Source organism: Equus przewalskii, chromosome 7 (assembly GCF_037783145.1).
Source record: "Equus przewalskii isolate Varuska chromosome 7, EquPr2, whole genome shotgun sequence".
In the NCBI taxonomy this organism is placed as follows: Eukaryota; Metazoa; Chordata; class Mammalia; order Perissodactyla; family Equidae; genus Equus; species Equus przewalskii.
In genome coordinates, this window is record NC_091837.1 from 56,177,133 (window position 1) to 56,196,764 (window position 19,632).

The 19,632-nt window shown below is 35.8% G+C and overlaps 1 protein-coding gene across 14 annotated transcripts in view; it reads right to left on the minus strand.

Moving 5' to 3' along the window:
• Positions 1–19,632, minus strand: part of NOL4 (nucleolar protein 4) — a 356,931-nt gene that overhangs the window by 38,734 nt on the left and 298,565 nt on the right. For all 14 annotated transcript variants that reach the window (XM_070627555.1, XM_008519936.2, XM_070627565.1 and 11 more), the window contains one exon: positions 747–927. In XM_070627555.1, coding sequence (XP_070483656.1) covers positions 747–927 — 181 coding nt within the window. The remainder of the gene's footprint in view (positions 1–746; positions 928–19,632) is intronic.

Sequence of the window (19,632 nt, forward strand, 5' to 3'; positions counted from 1 at the left end):
CCTGGTACCTCAAATTTTCCAAATTAGAAACCTTTCTGAGGGGCCAGCCCCATGGCCAAGTGGTTAAGTTTGCATGCTCTGCTTTGGTGGTCCAGGGTTTCCTTGGTTCGGATCCTGGACACCAACATGGCACCACTCAACAGGTCACACTGAGGTGGCGCCCCACATAGCACAACCAGAAGGACCACAACTATAATATACTATGTACTGGGGGCTTCGGGGAGAAGAAGAAAAAAAAAGATTGGCAACAGATGTTAGCTCAGGTGCCAATCTTTAAAAAAAAAAAACAACCTTTTGGACATTGAAAAAATGTCATTATTCTTTCTTTTATTTATTTATTTGTCTTTAATTGCAGTAACATTGGGTTATAACATTACATAGCTTTTGGATGTACATCATAATATATTTCGAATTCTGTGTAGATTACATCACATTCTTAATGAATAGTACATTACAGCTTTGGGGGAAGAATGTATAACTATTTGGTAAAACATTTGCTATTTCTCTAGTTGAGATTATTTTGCGTAAAACAGCAATCATTCAGCGGCATAATAGTGCTACTTTCAGAAACAGCAACAGAATAGGGAGATATTCTTTAGCAAGATGGACATTATATGTTAAATGGGACTGTTTTTAGCAGATTGGCATATTGCATATAACAGTATATTCATTTTCTTCTCACAGGTTCAGAGAATTTACTACCCCTAAATGGACACCAAAAAACACAATATAAAACAAAGACTCACCACTGCTGGAAGCATCATTCAGATTTAGCAGTCCCCCTCCTAGCCCTCTGTAACTGTGGTAACTGTAGGTCCCATTTCCGTTGATGTACAACACTTCCTGTGAGCCCGAGACAGCTGAGCTGGAGTAAGCGGCCTGGGCCGCCTCTGGTTTGCACTGCTTGTCAGCTGGAGCAGACTCGTCCTGCAATGACAACAACATTCCATTAGTTATCAAATCACTCGTGCTATTTCACCTTGAACTGGACTATCTTATTGTTATCTACATTTCTGCAAAAGAAATTGAATAAGAAAAAATATATGGTCAACATTAAGTCAGCACATACGCACATTTTCAACTACTTTGCTAAAAACAAAAAAAGGAAAGCAAAGTAACAATGTGAGACAAATTGGAGACGGAGCAATTTACAACTTCCAACTGAACTTAAAATTACATTAAGAGAGTTGTTCACAACAGCCAAGAGATAGAATAAAGCTAAATGTCCATTGACAGATGAATAGATAAAGAAAATATGGTATATAAACGTAAGGGAATATTATCCAGCCTTGAAAGAAGGAAATCCTGTCATATCCTACAATTTGGATGAAACTTGAGGACATAATGCTAAGTGAAATAAGCCAATCACAAAAAGGTAAATATTGCATGATTCCACCTATATGAGGTATCTAAAGTAGTCTAACACAAAGAAATAGAAAATAAAATGGCAGTCGCAGGGGCTGGGGGAGGGGAGGGGAGGGAGGGGAGTTGTTCACAGCGTGTAGAGTGTCAGTCACGCAGGATGTCGGGAGTGGTTCTGGGGAGTCTGCTGCACAACAGAGTGTGTGTGGCAAAGAATATTGTACTGTACATTTGGAAATTGTTGGAAGAGTGAATTTTATTTTAAAAATTCTTTAAAAAGGACTAGCTTGGCTTAAAAACATACAGGAAGAGAAATTTTAATTTGCAAAAAACCTTATTTGCTAAAGTTGGCGTTCTTGAAATATTTTTTGCAGCCTGCTCTCTCTTTCTCTCTTTCCCTCCCTCTGTCCCTGGCTCTCTCTCTTTTTATTTTATGGTTACAGCAAAATTTATTGCGTGATGAGTCCACACTAGGCGCATTACATGCATCACGCCAGCCTGACAAGGATGTGAATAAGCCCGGGCCTTTCAGCTTTCTGCCTTTCCTAAGCTGTACTAGTGGCTACAAACTGTGCTTCAAAACTTCTAACCATGTCAAGTTGTAAGGACATTGAAATTAAAATTTGCAATAAATTGTATATATTTTCAATGGTGAAAGAGATTGAATGAATTTCTCTTCAGCTGTGAGTTTATAAAGTCTAAAATATATACAATGTATATGATTTCACTTTTCTACTGCATTCCTCATCCTTTCTTCTTTCTTTTTCTTAGTAAGAAGTAATTAGGAACAGATTTCTAATAAATTCTTGGGAGTGTTTTTGTCATAATCAGAAGTATTTTGCAGCTCTTGGGGCTGGCCCGGTGGCGCAGGGGTTAAGTACGCCCGTTCCTCTTCAGTGGCCTGGGGTTTACCGGTTCGGATCCCGGGTACGGACATGGAACCTCTTGGCACACCATGCTGTGGTAGGCGTCCCACATAGAAAGTAGAGGAAAATGAACACAGATGTTAGCTCAGGCCCAGTCTTCCTCAGCAAAAAGAGGAGGATTGGTAGATGTTAGCTCAGGGCTAATTTTCCTCGGGGTGGGGGGGAGGGAAGAAGTATTTTGCAGCTCTTAAATTTAGAGTACATGTTTAGGGAAACAAGTAACTTTCAAATACATTTTTTGTGGCACCAAGTGCTAGAAAAAGAGGAAGCATGGAATAAGTTTGCTCTCTGGACCCGGTAGTATTGTTATATTCAGAAAACTTCTAATCAAAGCATCAGCATGACTATCAGAATTACTCAGTTATCATTTTGCTCTTGTTCTCCTGATCTTTTCAACTCTAATTGACCTATTCATTACATGCAGGGTAGAATTAGACACAGGATCTATGAGCTTTTCATCTTCTCATTTTTAGGTAAGTAAGATTATGAGATAGACAACAAAATTCCTCTATGTAAATTGAACCGAAAATAAGAAAACAATTTTTCCAGCGTTGCTTGTCTAAAAACACATGAACTGATCTAAAGTGGTGGATGAACTGGAATGTCTGATTGTAAATCCTCGTTGCCATTTAAACTTAGAAATCCCCAGGTGGGTGAATTATTTTATAATAACACTTTTCCTGGGAGAAATTGGGCTCAAGAAGAGACACAGATAGAATCAAATTTTGTTGGTATCGCTGGCTCTCCTATTTGGACTGAGAAGTAAGCAAGTTCCAGATTTTTTTGATTCTGAAACTTACTCTTTGCTAGTAAAAAGTACCCAGGGACAGTGGGTTTTATACCATGGTTCTGTATAAAAGAAGATACTGCGCCTTCAACAAATTTACCACTGTAATAGGGACTTTTTCTAAAGACATAACAATATACGTCATCTGCTTTTTTTTGGGGGGGGTACTATGATGACACTTTATATTACAGATAGTAAGGAAGCTTAAATAATCTATGATATTGAAGATGATATTTCCAGGAATCTTTTGTTGCTGGAACTATTTGCCATAATAAGTAGGTCTGAAACAAATAATCATACTAATTACCATGCTATTGTGAACAAGAATTATTAATAAAGCAATATTAGTGATACAGAAACATATCACTATTAGAATCTTAGAATCTGTAACCAACTGTCTTTTAAATGGCATGTTACAAAGACAGGGTAAGTGGAAAATGGTCAAACCAATGATGACTACACCTCATGCAGAATCCAAAAGTCTTTTATAAAGGTAAAATGAAATGGTCTCTCATCTAGGAGTGCCAATCTCCTCCCTCCCTGGGGACAGAGATTATCATATATACATATATATTATATGATATCATCATCATATATATAACATTTAATATATATAATCATATATATTATATAATCATATATAGAAATATTCCTCCATACTAGACTATAGACACGTCTTATACATACATGCAGTTTATCAGAAGATAGATAGATGAATCTGTGATGTTTACATGGATTAACTTTTTTTATGCACACAACTTCTATCTTCTGTGAAGTAGTAGATTTCAAATTACTCTCCATGGAACTGTAAGGCTTTAGGGAAAATGTCTCAGAGTCTTCCTGAGATTATGGGGCAAGGGCCCAGATATGATTTCACCCTGTCCTTCCGCTTTACCCAGACTAGCAGCTCTGCTTTGCTCTACTCCACACTCATAAAATCACCGCATCTAAAGCACTTGGCTATGAAGTATTCTTTCTGCAAAGATATGTAGCCATTGAAACTGAAAGAAGGCGGAATATTACATACTTCAGAGCAATTCTGAGGTCCTTGGCAAGGGACTGGCCTCAAACAATTCCACCACTAGTGTAACTTCCCGGTTTCTTGACTGAAAATAACTGGGGCAACATGATAAAATTTGTTTCTAGTTCAGGAAAATTGATGGCTCTTCTGAAACATACTAGACCTGTTTTTCTGTTTGAAAAATGGCAATAAAATACACTCACAGAAGAGTTTCTTAATGATGAATAAAAAGAGAGAAGAGAAAAAGCATTGCCTCCACAATATTTTCTCTTTGAGTCTTTGATAAAATTAACATATTATTAAACATTCTATTTTTAAAATTTGCCGCAGTCTTTCATTATTAACTGTTACTCCAAACTATAATAACTGCACTGAGCAGGCAGCTAGTTAATTCCATTAATAATCAAAACAGACCTTGTAGGGAGTCATTTTATTCAAACATAGATTTGCATTATTAACGTTCTTCAGAGTCCACTATATGCTAAGAAGTACAACATGAAAATCCAAATAAAATCTGGTCTGTAGTGTCTTTTGGGCAAAAGTTTAACATAAAGTTAATTCACATTTTTCTCTTGAATGATTACTATTATTGGTTTCAAAGAAGCATAGATTTTCATGACATAAAAAAATAACCCCTGGGGTCACATTTTATCTCTGTAAGCAACTTTTGATAATCATTAGTTCCCAGAGTTCTCAGAGCTGACAGTTTGCCCCCTGGGTTGCTATGAAGATTATTTTCAAAAGAGGATAATATTAATATGTTACAAGACTGCATATCTAAGCAATGAAACACCTTTTATTGATCAAAAACTAGAAAAAAATCCTATCTCAGCTTTTATGAGACATATTTCAAATTTTCTTTAAAAAATTCCATAAGAATAAGACAGCATCAAGGATTAAATGACCACCAGCAGTATACTAAGTAATGCAGAGTTGTTTTGATTTAGATTTCTTTGATTAAAAATATACAAAGATCAAAGAAACACAGTGATTTCTATAATTAGGCTCGGGCCTTATCAATAAATATCCTTGATGTATATAAGTACGCATTTCATATTTCAAAAACTTGAGCTTATAATAGGATGAGTGATTACTTATAGATGGAAGGCAAGATTGAGAATGGTTTGGAAGAGTAGATAGTGTCTATTCATGACATGCCCATTGACACACTATTTGAGAAGACTGGTTTGTGATCTTTTGCTTTACCCATAGAAATTGGACAGAGATAAACTTGAGTTTGTTGAACCTAATCTGGTACTTGGGCCATCCAAATTGAATTCCTAACTCACTGCAGATGCCCAAGGAATCCTTTACTCAAATACCTTAGATAGACATGTTTTGTTAAATGACATTTGATTGATTCCACTCAACTCTTTGACAATAGGTTTCAAAAAATTAGCATGGAAAATGTTACATTGCCTCTACTTTATCTTCCAAGAGTTCCAATTTTCTTACACTTTATATTCTCTACCATCTATTAAATATGTCGTATATTTTCATTAACTTTTCTCTGTCTATAAAGATAATCAGAAAACTCCAATAAAATTTATTGCTAGATTCACTAATCCTAATACCTTTCTTCTGTTTTCCCTTTCCCCTCCACTGTTAAAGCACTTGGGGTTTGCAAGGCATTGTCACATAAATATCAAATGACATTTTTAGTTCATCATTGAGGTGGTCACAGCACTAGCAATCTACCTTTTTAAGGTGGAGAAACTTGCATAGACATCAAACAAGCTTAGCACTGTAAAACAGTAAACACATGGCTAATTCAGGTGTCAATTTGCCTGAACTTCCTATAAGATTGTTACTGGATTTCTCCTATCTTACATGTTCTTTTTAACCTCTATGACAGAAGCATTTTTACTTAAGTTACTGCTCTAAATTTCTTCTTTGCTCTATTAGTACAGATGGGGCGGGTGAGTGCAAATTATTTCACACATAAATTACTGGAAAACATCTCTACCTTCTAAAAGCTTCTCTTCTTCCACTAGATAGCAACTGTTCCAGGGCTAAGTACATTTGCTAAGAGTTTCCAGGGAAACTCATAAAAGATCTGAGAGAACCAGAACTCCCACTTAAAATGCTTTCCTTCTATGAAAAAAACTGCGCTTAAAGTAAATGTGCTTTTTACTTGGGAGGATGAGAAGTGATTTCTGAGGTTATCAAAACACACTCACACTCACATATATAACACTCAGGAAGTGATTTCTTTCATATAGTTAAGAGCTTTCCATGACGTCTCCTCTACTTGCTGGCCATACCAATGATTAAAATGCCAACGCAGAAGGCTGTTCTTCACAAAGATGCTTCCAAACCCATAAAGACAGTTAACAAGGAAAGATATGTTTTGAATAAATTCACGAAACCTATTGATAAGAGTTGAAATAACAGAGAAGCTAGATTGAGTTCATTTTTGATTTAAGAAACCAAAATCACAGCAGGATGGCTGTTACCCAGAGTTTTATCAAACTCTTCGAAGAACAGTTTATCACATTAACAAACTTTCTTTGTAGTGGTATTTACACACACACACACATATGCTCACATGATTTTATAATCATTAAAGATTTTAGAACCATTGACTTAAATAAAAATACAAAATAAATACAGTCCCCAACCCAATGTGAATGGATACATGGCTGGCAAGAAGTAACCAAGTACAGTGCAAAATCATCTACTCTAAAATTCTTCCTGATGGCCATAAAGTTTTAATATTAAAAATAAAAGTAGAGTTACCATTTTTAAATTGCAATTTTAAATGTCACACTTTGCCATTTAGTTATTCACCAAAAAAATCAAGTTTAAAAAATAATGTCTTTTTCCCTAGGTTTCTAATATTCAATTTGGAGTTTCTTTGGTTACTTCAATTCGGTTAATATGACGAAAATGAAAACTTTAAAGTAAGTTTCTTTGAGGTTCTAACATCTGATTGCAGATATAAATTATTTGGCCATTGATTTTATAGGTATATCATAGTATTTTTTACCTGAGAAAAAGCTTTGAATTTTAACAAAGAAATACCAAATTGGTATCTTTAACATTAAGGTTTAATACATTTTAGGAATAAGGCATAATTTCTCCTAGTCACATCATCATAATATTTTTGTTTCTCCTGAATTTTTTTCTTTCATTTTTTTTTTTAAACCTCTACATTCAGAACAACTCAAAACATCTTTAAAACCATCCCTTTATTTGCAATTGGGCTCTACTGATTAAAAAAAAAAAACATTTCAATCATTTTTTTCTTAACCACACAATATTCTTCTTTGCTGAGATAGTTGTAATGCTCTACCTGGTGATTCGATGGCAGGCATGGTTTCAGATATTACCTGTACAACTGTCACTCTCAAATTCCTACCTCCAGTCTAGCTTTCCCTGAGTTTCATGCCTGGATTTCCTCATATTCAGTTATCTCAGATTTAACATTTTGAAATTAATTTTCTCTTTCCTCCAGATATCCCTTGCAAAAAATTTTAATTAAAAAACAAAACCACACCTGTTCTATCACCAGTGTTTCTTGTTCTAGTTAACGCATCATGCCAAGATCTTTTTCTTCTCTTAAACCAGTTCCCCTTAGTCAAACAATACCCAAGTCCTCTCAGCTCCATCTTGGAAACAATCCTCCTTGGTATACGTCTTAGAGACACTTATTGCTAATGTTCAATTTAGAGCCCCATAATCTCTCATTCTGGTTATTGTGGTAACCTCCTGACCAGTGTTTTCCTCTTCAGATCTTGCCCACATCTTCTCAAACATATCTTTTTAAATCACTCGTAATGTTGATCTCTCTAAAAACGTCTGAGATTTCTTTTTTTCCAGGAGAACAAGGCTCCTAGCATCCAAAGCTCCTCAGAATTTTAGAACAATCTTGCCAGCCACATTTTCTGTCACTTTCTCTCATGCCCTTTAACACTCTGGTCATAACTTAAAATTGAAAAAATCAAAAAATCTTACCGGTGTAATATTCTGAGCCACCTAAATTTTCCCATATGTGCACCAACATATAGAAAGTTTCTCATAATTATTGTATATGATATACCCTGTGACAATGGTTTGTCATTTCATTTTTAATCTTATTTCCAAAATTTTAACATATGTGTTGAATAATGAATAACAAACTAAATTTTCTTAAAAGTTTTTTAGTACTTTTTAAACACTTTGTGTGTGAAATCAAAAAGTGTTACATAGATAAAGCAGGTTTAGATATGACTTTCATCAAAAATGTGGAAAAAAGTATTTTGCTTTTTCTCATCCTTTTCTAACCTAAATTCTAGATTAACAAAGTATTTTCCCCCCTAAATTTCTAATCTATCTTCCGGTCACCCTCAAACAAAAGAGGCAGGGCCAATTTATTTGAAATTGTTATATCTCTTCTCCTGTATACACTTATCTTTAGGAAAAAGTGCAAGATAAGCAAGTTGAGAGTAAAGATATCCTAGGAGAGAACAAACACTTCAACTGAATATAAATTAGCTCTTTAGTTCTCAGATCACTGTAGATTAAAAGACCTTGAATCCAGTATCCTGCTGAAGATAGGAAGTCTAAAAAAGTGCCAACGCAATTGTATTCTAACGATTAGAAATTTCCCTTAAAGCAAGAATCGAAACACGATAGCTATTCTAGAATCTCTAGCTATAAAAATATTACAGCTGTAGTCAAAATTCAGAACAAATAAATGTTACAGTTATAACAAAAATTCAGAACAAATAGTTTTAGTGCTAAACTTTGAGATGCACAATGGAGGTCAATGAGATATTGTTTAGATCAGTTAATCATCAACTACTACATAAGAATCCTATTAACATGGTGATGTCTGAAGATTAAGGCTAACACCTGCATAATGGCTATCTAGAGTATGATGTGGGACAGTGCAAAGAGGTGCATTATTTCATCTACAATGTAATCAAATGTGTGATACATAAAAGGGGCTTTATAAAGGGATTTAATTAGCTTCTAGTAGTTAAGATTCTGGTCTGATAACAAGGCTACATATTTATTCTATTTTGTCCGCATATAATAATATGTATATATTATTGGTTAATGCTAAAATAAACTCATAGGTATTAATGTCGTTTTGACTGTAACATTTTAGTTCAAATCAAATAAAAATAACACATGCCACTTTAAAAGATAAATTAAGAGGAACAAACTGACTTTCCTTTCATTTCTGTGGATGTGTTTTCCCAAAGTACAAACTTAGGCTACAATTTATATATTAAAACTATGGCTGGATACATTGTCACACATGGCTATGTAAGCATAAGTCAACAAAATTCAGGCTAAGTACTTTAAAAATGACCTCTCAGTTACTATTTATTTATCAGAGATGTCAGTTACCCCAAATCTTCTAAGTATGGTCCTGGGAGTGTTCACTATTGGCTCAACTGGGAAACAGAGATGTGAAAAATACAACTAAAGTTTTAAAAAAAAAAAAAAACCCTGGCCATGACAGACAACTTTCTTATTTCTTTTTCAGCAAGTAGCAAAACTCGACTAATGATGCTATTTCAACACTGATGTTGGGAGGTAATCATAGATGGTTTCAAAATTAGAAACAGGTGTGCCAGCATGGTTGCACGAGCTGAATGAAGAACAATCCCTTCCCAATGTCACTCTACATGATGGAATTCCTTCACAGCTGCTTTTGCTGCACGTTATGTTCAATCACATAGTAAACATCATTCCATCTGAATCGTGCATCCTGAAGGAGCCATGTAATTGAGACCTTAATTCCTACATGTTGAAATAAAAGCTTACAGGTTATTATAATCTAATTTAAACTGAGTGTAAAAATTACTCATCCATTTTGAAATTTCAAGTATATTAATTATGAAAAGTCAAACTAAGGTAATTAGAAAAGCCATCAAAATGGTGAGGCCTGAATCACTGAGTGATAATGCTTTTATATTAATGTGAAATTAAATTTTAAAGGGAACAGGCATGAAACAACATGAAATGATCTAAAACTAAATAATCTAGCGATGAATTTAAAGTACATTGATTAAGCCTATGGTTTGGTGTATGTTTTTTGTTAATATTCCTCTCCTTAATAGTACTGCTTCTGTTACTTACAACTTAGTTATGTAAGGTGTTCTCATTAACCACCTTGACTGTGGGTGTTGGGTATATGGTAAGAAGAGAAATATCACTTGGCATATTTCTTCATATATAAGATATAAAGCTTATAATTTTATTTCCATCTACAATGAAAAACTAATTTGTTATTCATGAAGTCATTAATTTTTAGGAGTTCTCTACTCTAACTTCTCAAAAATATACACAGGTAAACCCACCGATGTTCTTGAACACTACTTCTAATTGGAGAGTAGTGGTATTATCTTCCTTGAGAGATTGGATCTCTCCTTACTCCCTTGAGATATCACCCTACTCCATAATAAATTTTGGTAGAAACAGTATAACTAAGCTTCTCTTTTCCTTCCACTTTGATTCTCTTTGAGTCTGCTACTTTCTATGCATAATTTCCCTGCAGGATCTCATCTGTGTTTATGACTTCATCTACTCCTTCTATACCAAAGACTTGTAAATCTAAATCTGTAATTGAGACCTCTTCCCAGGTACACATTTTCAACGGGCAACTGGACATGAACACCCGCATATCCCACAGGTGTTTCTCACTCAGTATGTCAAAACCGTACACTTTATCTTCTCACACTCTCACTTCTCCAGCCATAATTTGCTCTGCCTCCTGAATTCTTGATTTTGATGAATGATACCTTCATCTACCCAGTCTCCTGAGTTAGAGACCCGTGCCGTATTCAAAAGGCCTTCTTTTTATTAGCTCATATGTACAACCGAGGACAAAGTCTTACACAGTCAATTTTATTTATTAGTGAGTTATTTACACAGTGTTCTATTGAATGCCTTCTATTTCTAGGCTTCACGTTTAGCTAGGTGCTGGGGATGTTTCATCAGATAAAATAGACAGGATTCCTACTCTCAAGGGACCTACAGAGGAAAGGGGCAGAGGAGAGACTATGCAAGAGGGAGAAATGAAAAATACAAGATATGATAATAAGATGAGACAGGGATAAACGTTAATAACGAAATAAAATAGGATGATGTAAAAGAACGATTGGAGATGGGTGTACACGACAGAAGGCCTTTCTGAGAAAAATACATAAGCTAGTAAGCCAAAAAGGGAATGATAAAAAAGAGGAAATCGTGAAGATACAGGGGTAGTATGTGTGTGTGTCTGTGAGAACACTGCACAGAAATCTATTCTACACTCGATGTGAAATGTTTTTCATATCCAAAGATCTCTGACTATGATCCCCAGGGTTTGGCTTAATTATGTCATGTAAACATTCACATAGCTTAGACTAGAATTTGCCTTACAACAAGAAATTTCAACAATGCATGTTTTTCCTAGTGTACTGAATATTCTCAATTTCCCCCTCCAGATGCACTCTCCAACATTGTTTTCTGGGACTACAACCACTATGAACTTTATCAGCTGGACTCGCTTTCTCTCTGGCTGTTTGGTCAATGGGAAGCCCTACAGGATTTTAGAGGTTGAGAGATGAGAGTGCTTTGGCTATTCATCTCCCAGGACACTTTCTGCCATGCCATGGTCTGGCAGCAGCTGTGTTTCTCTACCGCAGAACCTAGATCCTATCAGACAGCCCCTCTCCCAGGGCTTCAGTTCCTACCTGGTTCTGCTAACAGTTCCCTTCCATTGCTCCTCCAGCCTCTTCTCATTTCTTAGTCCTAGGGTGCTTCGCCATCTCTTCTTGATTTCCTTAGCCCGTCTCACACCCATGTAAATAGTCCCTTTACTAAACAGTCTTCAAATACTCTTTTGAATATGTTCTCTCTCAATCACTGGGACCCAGAGTGATACCGTACTGTTCACTATTGAGTCAATCAATGAACAATGAGTACACTTTCTTACTAAAACTCTCTCTGTTTTTTTTTTTTTTTGGTGTTGTTTTTGTTCCAAGCCACTATTGCTAATTTTCCCCAAATTCTCTAACAAATATAAAACCCATTGGAATATTTTCCATGTCATCAAGTTCAACAGATGTTCCATCAGTTCCATATTTCCCCTGGACACCTCTCTCCTGGAATTCCTTATCCTCTTACTCCAATCTGGAAAGATGATTCTCTAACCCTGCTAGACTGGGTCATCCTAGATAGCCTTCTGCCTCCTTTCCATTTGGTATCTCCTCTTCTTGGATTCAGTGACTTCTGCCTTGGTTTACGTTCATGTTCCTGTGGAGAATGGACTCCAATAACTTTCCAAGAAAGACTATATGGAAGATATATGCCAGAAAATTATTTTAACCCTTACGTTTGATTGATTATTTGCTTGGATATAGAATTTTCTTTAGAGTTTTCCAGATTTTGCTGTCATATTTGTTGGTATTGAGGACAGTTTTTGCTGGGTGATGTCTTTTGGTGTTCTGATTCTTTATATGTGACTTTTTTTCCCCCTCCTTGAAATGTTTAAGATTTTATCTTTATCTCATGTGTTCTGGAACTTTCATGATAATGTGATTGACACCTGTCTTTTTTTGAATTTCCTGTCCTGATAACTTTATGGGCTCCTTCATTCCAGTAATGCATGTTCTTCAGTTCTGAAAAATGGCACATTTTTGGATAATTTGTTCCTCTCTATTTTTTCTTCTTCTCTAATTAGCCATATACTGGCCCTCCTAGATTTATCCTCTTTTTTCTTAACCTTTCTATTTCATTTTCCAAGTTTTGTCTAATTTTTTTATAAAGTTTCTGAGTAATTTCCCAAATGATCTTCCAATACTTAGAAAAAATATTTTGACTATCAAATATATTTTTTTATATTTCAAGGGCTTGATTTTCTTTATTCTTCTTTTTCATGCATTCATTTATTATTTCAAGGAAAAAAATATTTTTTAAATCTTTGTGAGAACATGGACTATGTTTTATTCAAAATTTTCTTCTGTTCTTTGCTTTTCTTGTGCTATTTGAGTGCCAGGGTCCATAGTTCTGTCCCTCTCTGGCTCCTCAATTTTTGAGAGAAGAATTCTAGTCTCCTGAATGAAGGAAACAACTAGGTAGTCTGTACACTTGGAGCGAAAAAGTGAAAAAGGCCTGCAGCAGAGACATATAACCTTCAGTTTGAAGAATTCGTTCTGCCTGTTTTCTGTATATTGTTTCTGTTGCGAAATCTGGTATCTCTGGGTTTAGAGCCTCTTGTCTCTTTTTCTATACAGAATAAAGCTTTCATCTCCTACTTGGGTAGGAAGAGGAGATCCCCTGGTAATCCAGAATCGAGGAGGGGATCTGAAGTCTAATAACTTCTCAGATACACTGAACGAATTTTCATATTCTTGCAACTCCACTTTCTATAATACCTGGTGCCCTCAGTTCTCAGACTTTCCAGGGTCTACAGGATTGATTGGTTTCTTATTGGTATCTCCCTAGAGTTACTTACATGTCAGATTTCCATTTTCCAAAAATGAGATAGAATCTCTCATCCTTGCTGCATCCTCCCCCATTCTCTATTTCCTTATAGATCTAAACTCTTTATACTTACAGTGATTTTAGTGCAGTTTTGGAAGGAAGTAGAGATAAAGGCAAGGATCCAATTTTTCATGTCAAAAGACATGCACACTTTAAAACTTAGGTTACAGGTAGTAAAACTTTGTGAAGTAATGCAGTATGTTTAGAATTTGGATAGCTACATTAAATGTATCTTTTTATCTCAAGTTCTTCTTATTTGAAACAATTTTAATACATGAGATGGCAAATTCTATTGAAAATTCTATTTGATAGAAAAATAAAATTAAAATATGTCAATAGCAAGATCACACTTTTCTATCATAATGGCAATATAAGTCATTAAAGTTTACAAATTAAACATTTTAAAACTGGTCAAAAGTGAAGAAACAACTCATGCTAAACTTACTTCATTTTCTTTGTGAAAGAACTGCTAAAAAGGTGGATCATGATGATTTTCTAGACATAGAGCAAGGCACGTAACAAAACAAAGCAGAGTGTGCTGAAAGATAGCACCATGAGGAAAGTTTACATCTGATAGAATGACCACATCCAAAGACTGATGAAGGGATTGGTGCCCACCAGAAGAAAGGTCTTTAGAAGGCATGCCATAGGGTTTGCCCTAAGCCCTATGGCATTCAATATTTAAATTGAGACACATAAGTTTATATCGACTACGGAATGATTTGGGTGACAACGAGAAATAGCATGTGAAGGAGAGGAAAGACTAAACAATATCCAAAGTCGACAGCAAAGGATTTGAACAATTTCATTACAGGCTCATATTTTATAAGATGAATTTAACAGGGCTAAAAGTATAGCCTTACACTTAAGTCTAAAATATTACCTATATACACAAATTGATGAAGAAATGTCATAATATTAGCACCTCTGAAAAAATGTATAATTATAATTAACTAAATAATTGACTACGATATTTACTGAGCACATACAATGGGCAAGATAATGCAGATGAAATGAATGATACAGACAGAATGTCTGCTTCCGGTGAACTTACATGTCAGCAGGGGAAACAGATAACACTTAAGAATTAATTAATTATAATAGATTTAAGTCTCACAAAAGGGAATAATTAATATTAGGAATTCATAAAATAGAGGACCTAGGTTATAGATGAGTTAGACAAGAAATAGCTAATGCCATCTTAGGTTGCATTAATAAAAGTTTACAATGCCTAGAATGCTGAGCTGCTGGCACTTTATTCCTTGAATAAAGAATACTGCTAACTCAGAAAAACAAAAAGAGAGAAATATTATATTATCAGATAATATTTATTGAAAATTTGCCATATAAATTTTCAGGAATTGTGCTAATTGACTGTCATATTATTTTAATCCACATAACATCCAAGTGAATTAGATATTATTAAACTCCCATTTTATAGATTGAAAAAATGGAGGCACAAAACCTCAGTGACTTATCTAGGTTCACACAGCTGCAAGTATAGGAACTAAGATCTAAACCCAGGAACTGTGACTCCAGAGTTGGCAGTTTTAACCAACGCACTCTGTTCAGCAAGTTGAAGCTTCCTGGGTGCCAGACTATGGCCATCAGAAACTGAACCTGTCCAGGTGACAAAAAACCAGGTTGCTGGAAGATCTCCGAACTTTATAATCAAGTTAAAGGCACTGAAGGAGTTTAACTAGAGAAGACAAAGAGTAGCATTCATGGGTGTGGTCACCAGGGAACTACCTTTGTCAGGCTTGCTCCGTCAAACCCTGCTGGGAGCTGGTTTATAGGTGGCTACAATAGCGGAAGGAAATTGGTAACTGAAGTGGATCTTACCACTCGGTGTCCCACAGTACAAGTGAGTTTTGTTAGGCAACTGGGACACAAAAGGCAAAAAAAAAAAAAAAAAAAAAAAATACTGACTATATTGTTTTACATCCAATGCTTATTTACTTTAATGTGAAACAATGTGACAATACAATTGAGAAATTTATCAAATAAAAAATATCCCATTTTCATATCCACATACCGAATAAACACCACTTACTATAATGGATGCTAAATATTAAGATTTTTTTTTGGCATGCCTAGTACTAAATATATCTATTTTTAGATATATCTTCAGATGTTTATAGGCAAAAATTCAAACTGGTTTTTTTAATCTTTTGCAATTTGCTAATTGCCCTAAAACTATAGCTTCAAATATAAAGATCATTCACTTGTGAAGGAATGGGTGTTTTTATTCTAAAATAGCCTTGAAAATAAAATTAAGCAAAGTGAAAAATAATGGGACGACACAGGATATTTCTCCACAAATTCAGCATTATCTTCACTTTCAAACTTCCCTTTGATGGGATTTGCTGTTTATTTGAACCCAGGCACTGTGCAGGAGGCTGGAGTTGCTGATAAGCAGTTTTTTCATTTCAGTACAAAATCAGCAAGGTGATTAATATTTTTAATTTTCAGGAGTCTAAATTATGCAGATGAACTACAGTTTCTTTCTCCCTCCTATGCCTTTTGTGGGCCCTGGCAAAGGGAATGATGGGAGGCAGTCCTGCGCGGAAACATAGTGTGGCACCCAGGAAGTGGACGGCACGTAAGAACGCTCCATTTCCGGTCAGCAGCTCCTCCAGAGTTGCAGTAAAATGCTAGGCTGAGCCCTCCACTCTTTTTTGTCCGGGTGTGTTTGGGTGGACAAAGAGGCACAGTTCTATCTGCCTTGCAGTATCCCCATAAATAGAGTTCGTTAATCTTTGCAAAGCTCCTTGAGTACCGGGGAGTAAAATGCTGTATAGGTAGAGTGTTTAACACCACCACCACCACCAAAAAACAATAAGATCATCTTAAACTCTATAGAAGGTCACTTAAAGATGAGGGTTTTGTTCTAAGATGAGTGTCTCTTCGTGGCTGCGTGCGAAGGGCTGCCTTTTCCGTCCTAGTCTCTCTCACTCCTTCAGCTGCTTTAAAAGCGCCTTATGAACTGTGGGCTTTCAGGATGTTTAATCCTAGGCATCCTTCATTTTAAATGACTTTACTTTTTTTTTGTTTGCTTCATAAATGTCTAATAATCCTAGCTTAGGGGAACTGACCCCATTTTTAAACTAAACATGTCTTTACTAGGACCAAACATAAATAACGTGTTCCCCTATTTTGGGACCCACAGTCTTAATCCTCACTCTGAACTTGCCGGGAATGACCAGCCACTTAGTTCAAAACGAACGCTGATAGACTCATGCCAAGAGGGTGATAAAACAGTCAGTTCAATTGTTTCCCCTTTCAGGTACTGCACCAAGCAAGGCTGCTGGCTTCAAGGAACTCACAGAAATCACACAAAAAGTTAGAATTTTAAAAAGAAAGTAAACCTTAAATCAGTGGTTGGTTAAAGACAAAATTCATAATTCAGCTTAAGTTTGATTTGTATTTGTATATTCTTCCTGATAGGTATTCATATATTCTTACTGATATCTACATTCTTTCTAACATAATAAGTATCCTCTCAAGGGCAAAACCACATATCCTTCCATGCTAAAACATAGAAAGAGGAAAGAGTCAAATTTAAATCACTTTCTTATTTCTACTCTTTTAACATGCTTTTCTGTCTTACTATAGAAATGCGTTAAGGAGATAGGATCTGTGCATTTGGAATGGGTAACAAACCTAAGGATTATCTTATTTCTCATCCTGATTATTTTTTTCAAAGAATTAGCAAAGCTTTAATGTTTAAGGCAAAAATCTCGGCACATATGTTTGAGTAATAAAAGACTTGGCTAATACCAGGTAAATCAAAAGTCTTGCTACCCTACAGGTGGCAAATGCAGCTGCCTCTAGGGGCCAGGCAAGGTATACAAATGAGGGACGAGGTCTGGTGACAGGGTGAGAGGAAGTTATGGGGACAACAGTAGATTCAAGAGGACATGGTCTGTTGAAAAGTGCTCACATGCGAACAGTTTACAGCAACGTTCAGGCCAAATAAAATGCTTCTGTAGTCTGCTACCCATTTTCCAGCCCTCCCATATACTTTTGAGATATATAGGTTTAATGTGCTGAGAAATGAGTGATTCATTTTTCTTTCTTTCTTTTTTTCTTTCTTTTCAGAATACTGGAGCAGAGCTTTTCTGACTTGTTGAAACACGTCCTGTGTTACAATGCAGGGGTAGACTGAATTATTCCTGGAAAGACTTGTAAGACCTAATGAGTCTGACTCCTCTTTGCATTGGGCCCTGTGGCCACAGTGACAGCTCAGCCCCAGGTTCTCATCTGTGCTTCATGAACACAGCCTCTTGAGTTACTGGATACAAAAGCATCCAGTTCATTTACTTCCTATCTGAGATTTGAAGAACATGGGGGCCTGACATGTCACAAAGAAAGGAGATGCGGGCCCTTTCCTCCCCCTGAGCAGGTTGCTCAGAAAGGGATTAAAGGAAGGAATTTGAAGGCAGGGAGCCCTGAAGTTTATCCCCTCAGTCTTGTCCCCGATGAGTTCAGGCTGTTAATGTGCTCGCCTTCATGCTAAGATGCATACAACTTTTCAGAACCTGCCTCAAGTGGGCGCCTCCATAATTAATAAATCTCTGATGAATTTTCTATAGTGCTTTCATATTCAGAGAAAAGCAATAAGGTAAGCAAAGAAACAAAAGAGATATATACATATATATGTTAATTTTGGTTTGATTTTAGAACAGATGATACACATTTAAAGCTTGGTCAGCACTTTATAGCTAATGAATGGACAGTACCTTTCAAGAAGCAGCTCATTAATAATTGGTTTCCTCCTCCTCATTAAGAAGCACTTATTAGTAGTCTAATTACAGATGGCCTCAATTAGGGGATATGCACAGGGTTTTTTTTTTCATGAATCACTGGATTCTGTAAGAGCTTTGTGTCTAAAGCAGAAAGAACATTTTTAAATCTATATAGCATTCCCATCTTAGCATCTATTAGAACTAATCAAAATATTTAGGAAAAAATAAAAGATTAAGATTTTTTTTTAAAAAAGAAGAGTTTTTGTAGGTGTGTGGAGGTGTGTAAAGTACTCACTATGTTTGACAGCAACAACATAATCGAGTACATATATTTGCTACATTCATGAAAGAGCAAAGCATATGTCAATAGGGCTAATATTCAGCTTCTGTTTTGTAAATTCCATTTCCAATGTTTGTACTCTCCACATCTATCATTGATTTCAGATGACTAGCATTTCTTCATCTTTTGACATATATTTCATTTTGTATGAATTTGCACTATGTACACTACATAGGAGAGCAAGAATCTGCCAGTCTCCTGATGATAAAACTCATGTAATTTAAAAAATAAATATAGTGAATAGAGACATTGGCCCTACTTCAAATCTTTAAATCAATAAAACTCAAAGATAATTTATAAATGTTTTTTCCGTTTAAATAGCTTGGAGGTAGTTATATATTTTGCATTTATAGGCACACTTTAAATTCTATGCTTTCAGTAGTTTTGTTGATAAATTATTAGGTGTGACTCATGGGCATAAAGCCATACACACATTCTTCTAAAAATGGAATGTAAAACTTGGAGTTAGTCCATGTTATGGGTTGAATTTGCTAACACAAAAATCAGCATTGATGATTTGGAGAATTTTCCAGATAGTGTGCTCTGGAAGCAGGGTGTGGCTGGATAACTCTATGCTAAACAGATTAGCACATTGTGTTACTGATGGGTCCAATCAACCATCTGAGCAGGGCGAGAAATAGAAACGAGATGATCCAGGAAGGATGTGTGAAAAACCCTCATGTCAAATAGTGTGGGTCACCTCCACATCCACGAAGACTGACACAGGCTTTTTTTTTTTCAGGGGAAGATTCGCCCTGAGCTAACATCTGTTACCAATCTCTCCTTTTTATTCCCTCCCCAAAGTGCCAGTGCATGGTTGTATATTCTAGTTGTAGGTCCTTCTAGTTCTTCTATGTGAGCTGCAGCCACAGCATGGCAACTGACAGACTGGTCGTGTGGTTCTGCGACCAGGAAATGAACCTGGGCCACTGAAGCGTTGGGTGAGTGACTAACTTTAACCACTAGGCCATCAGGATTGGTTT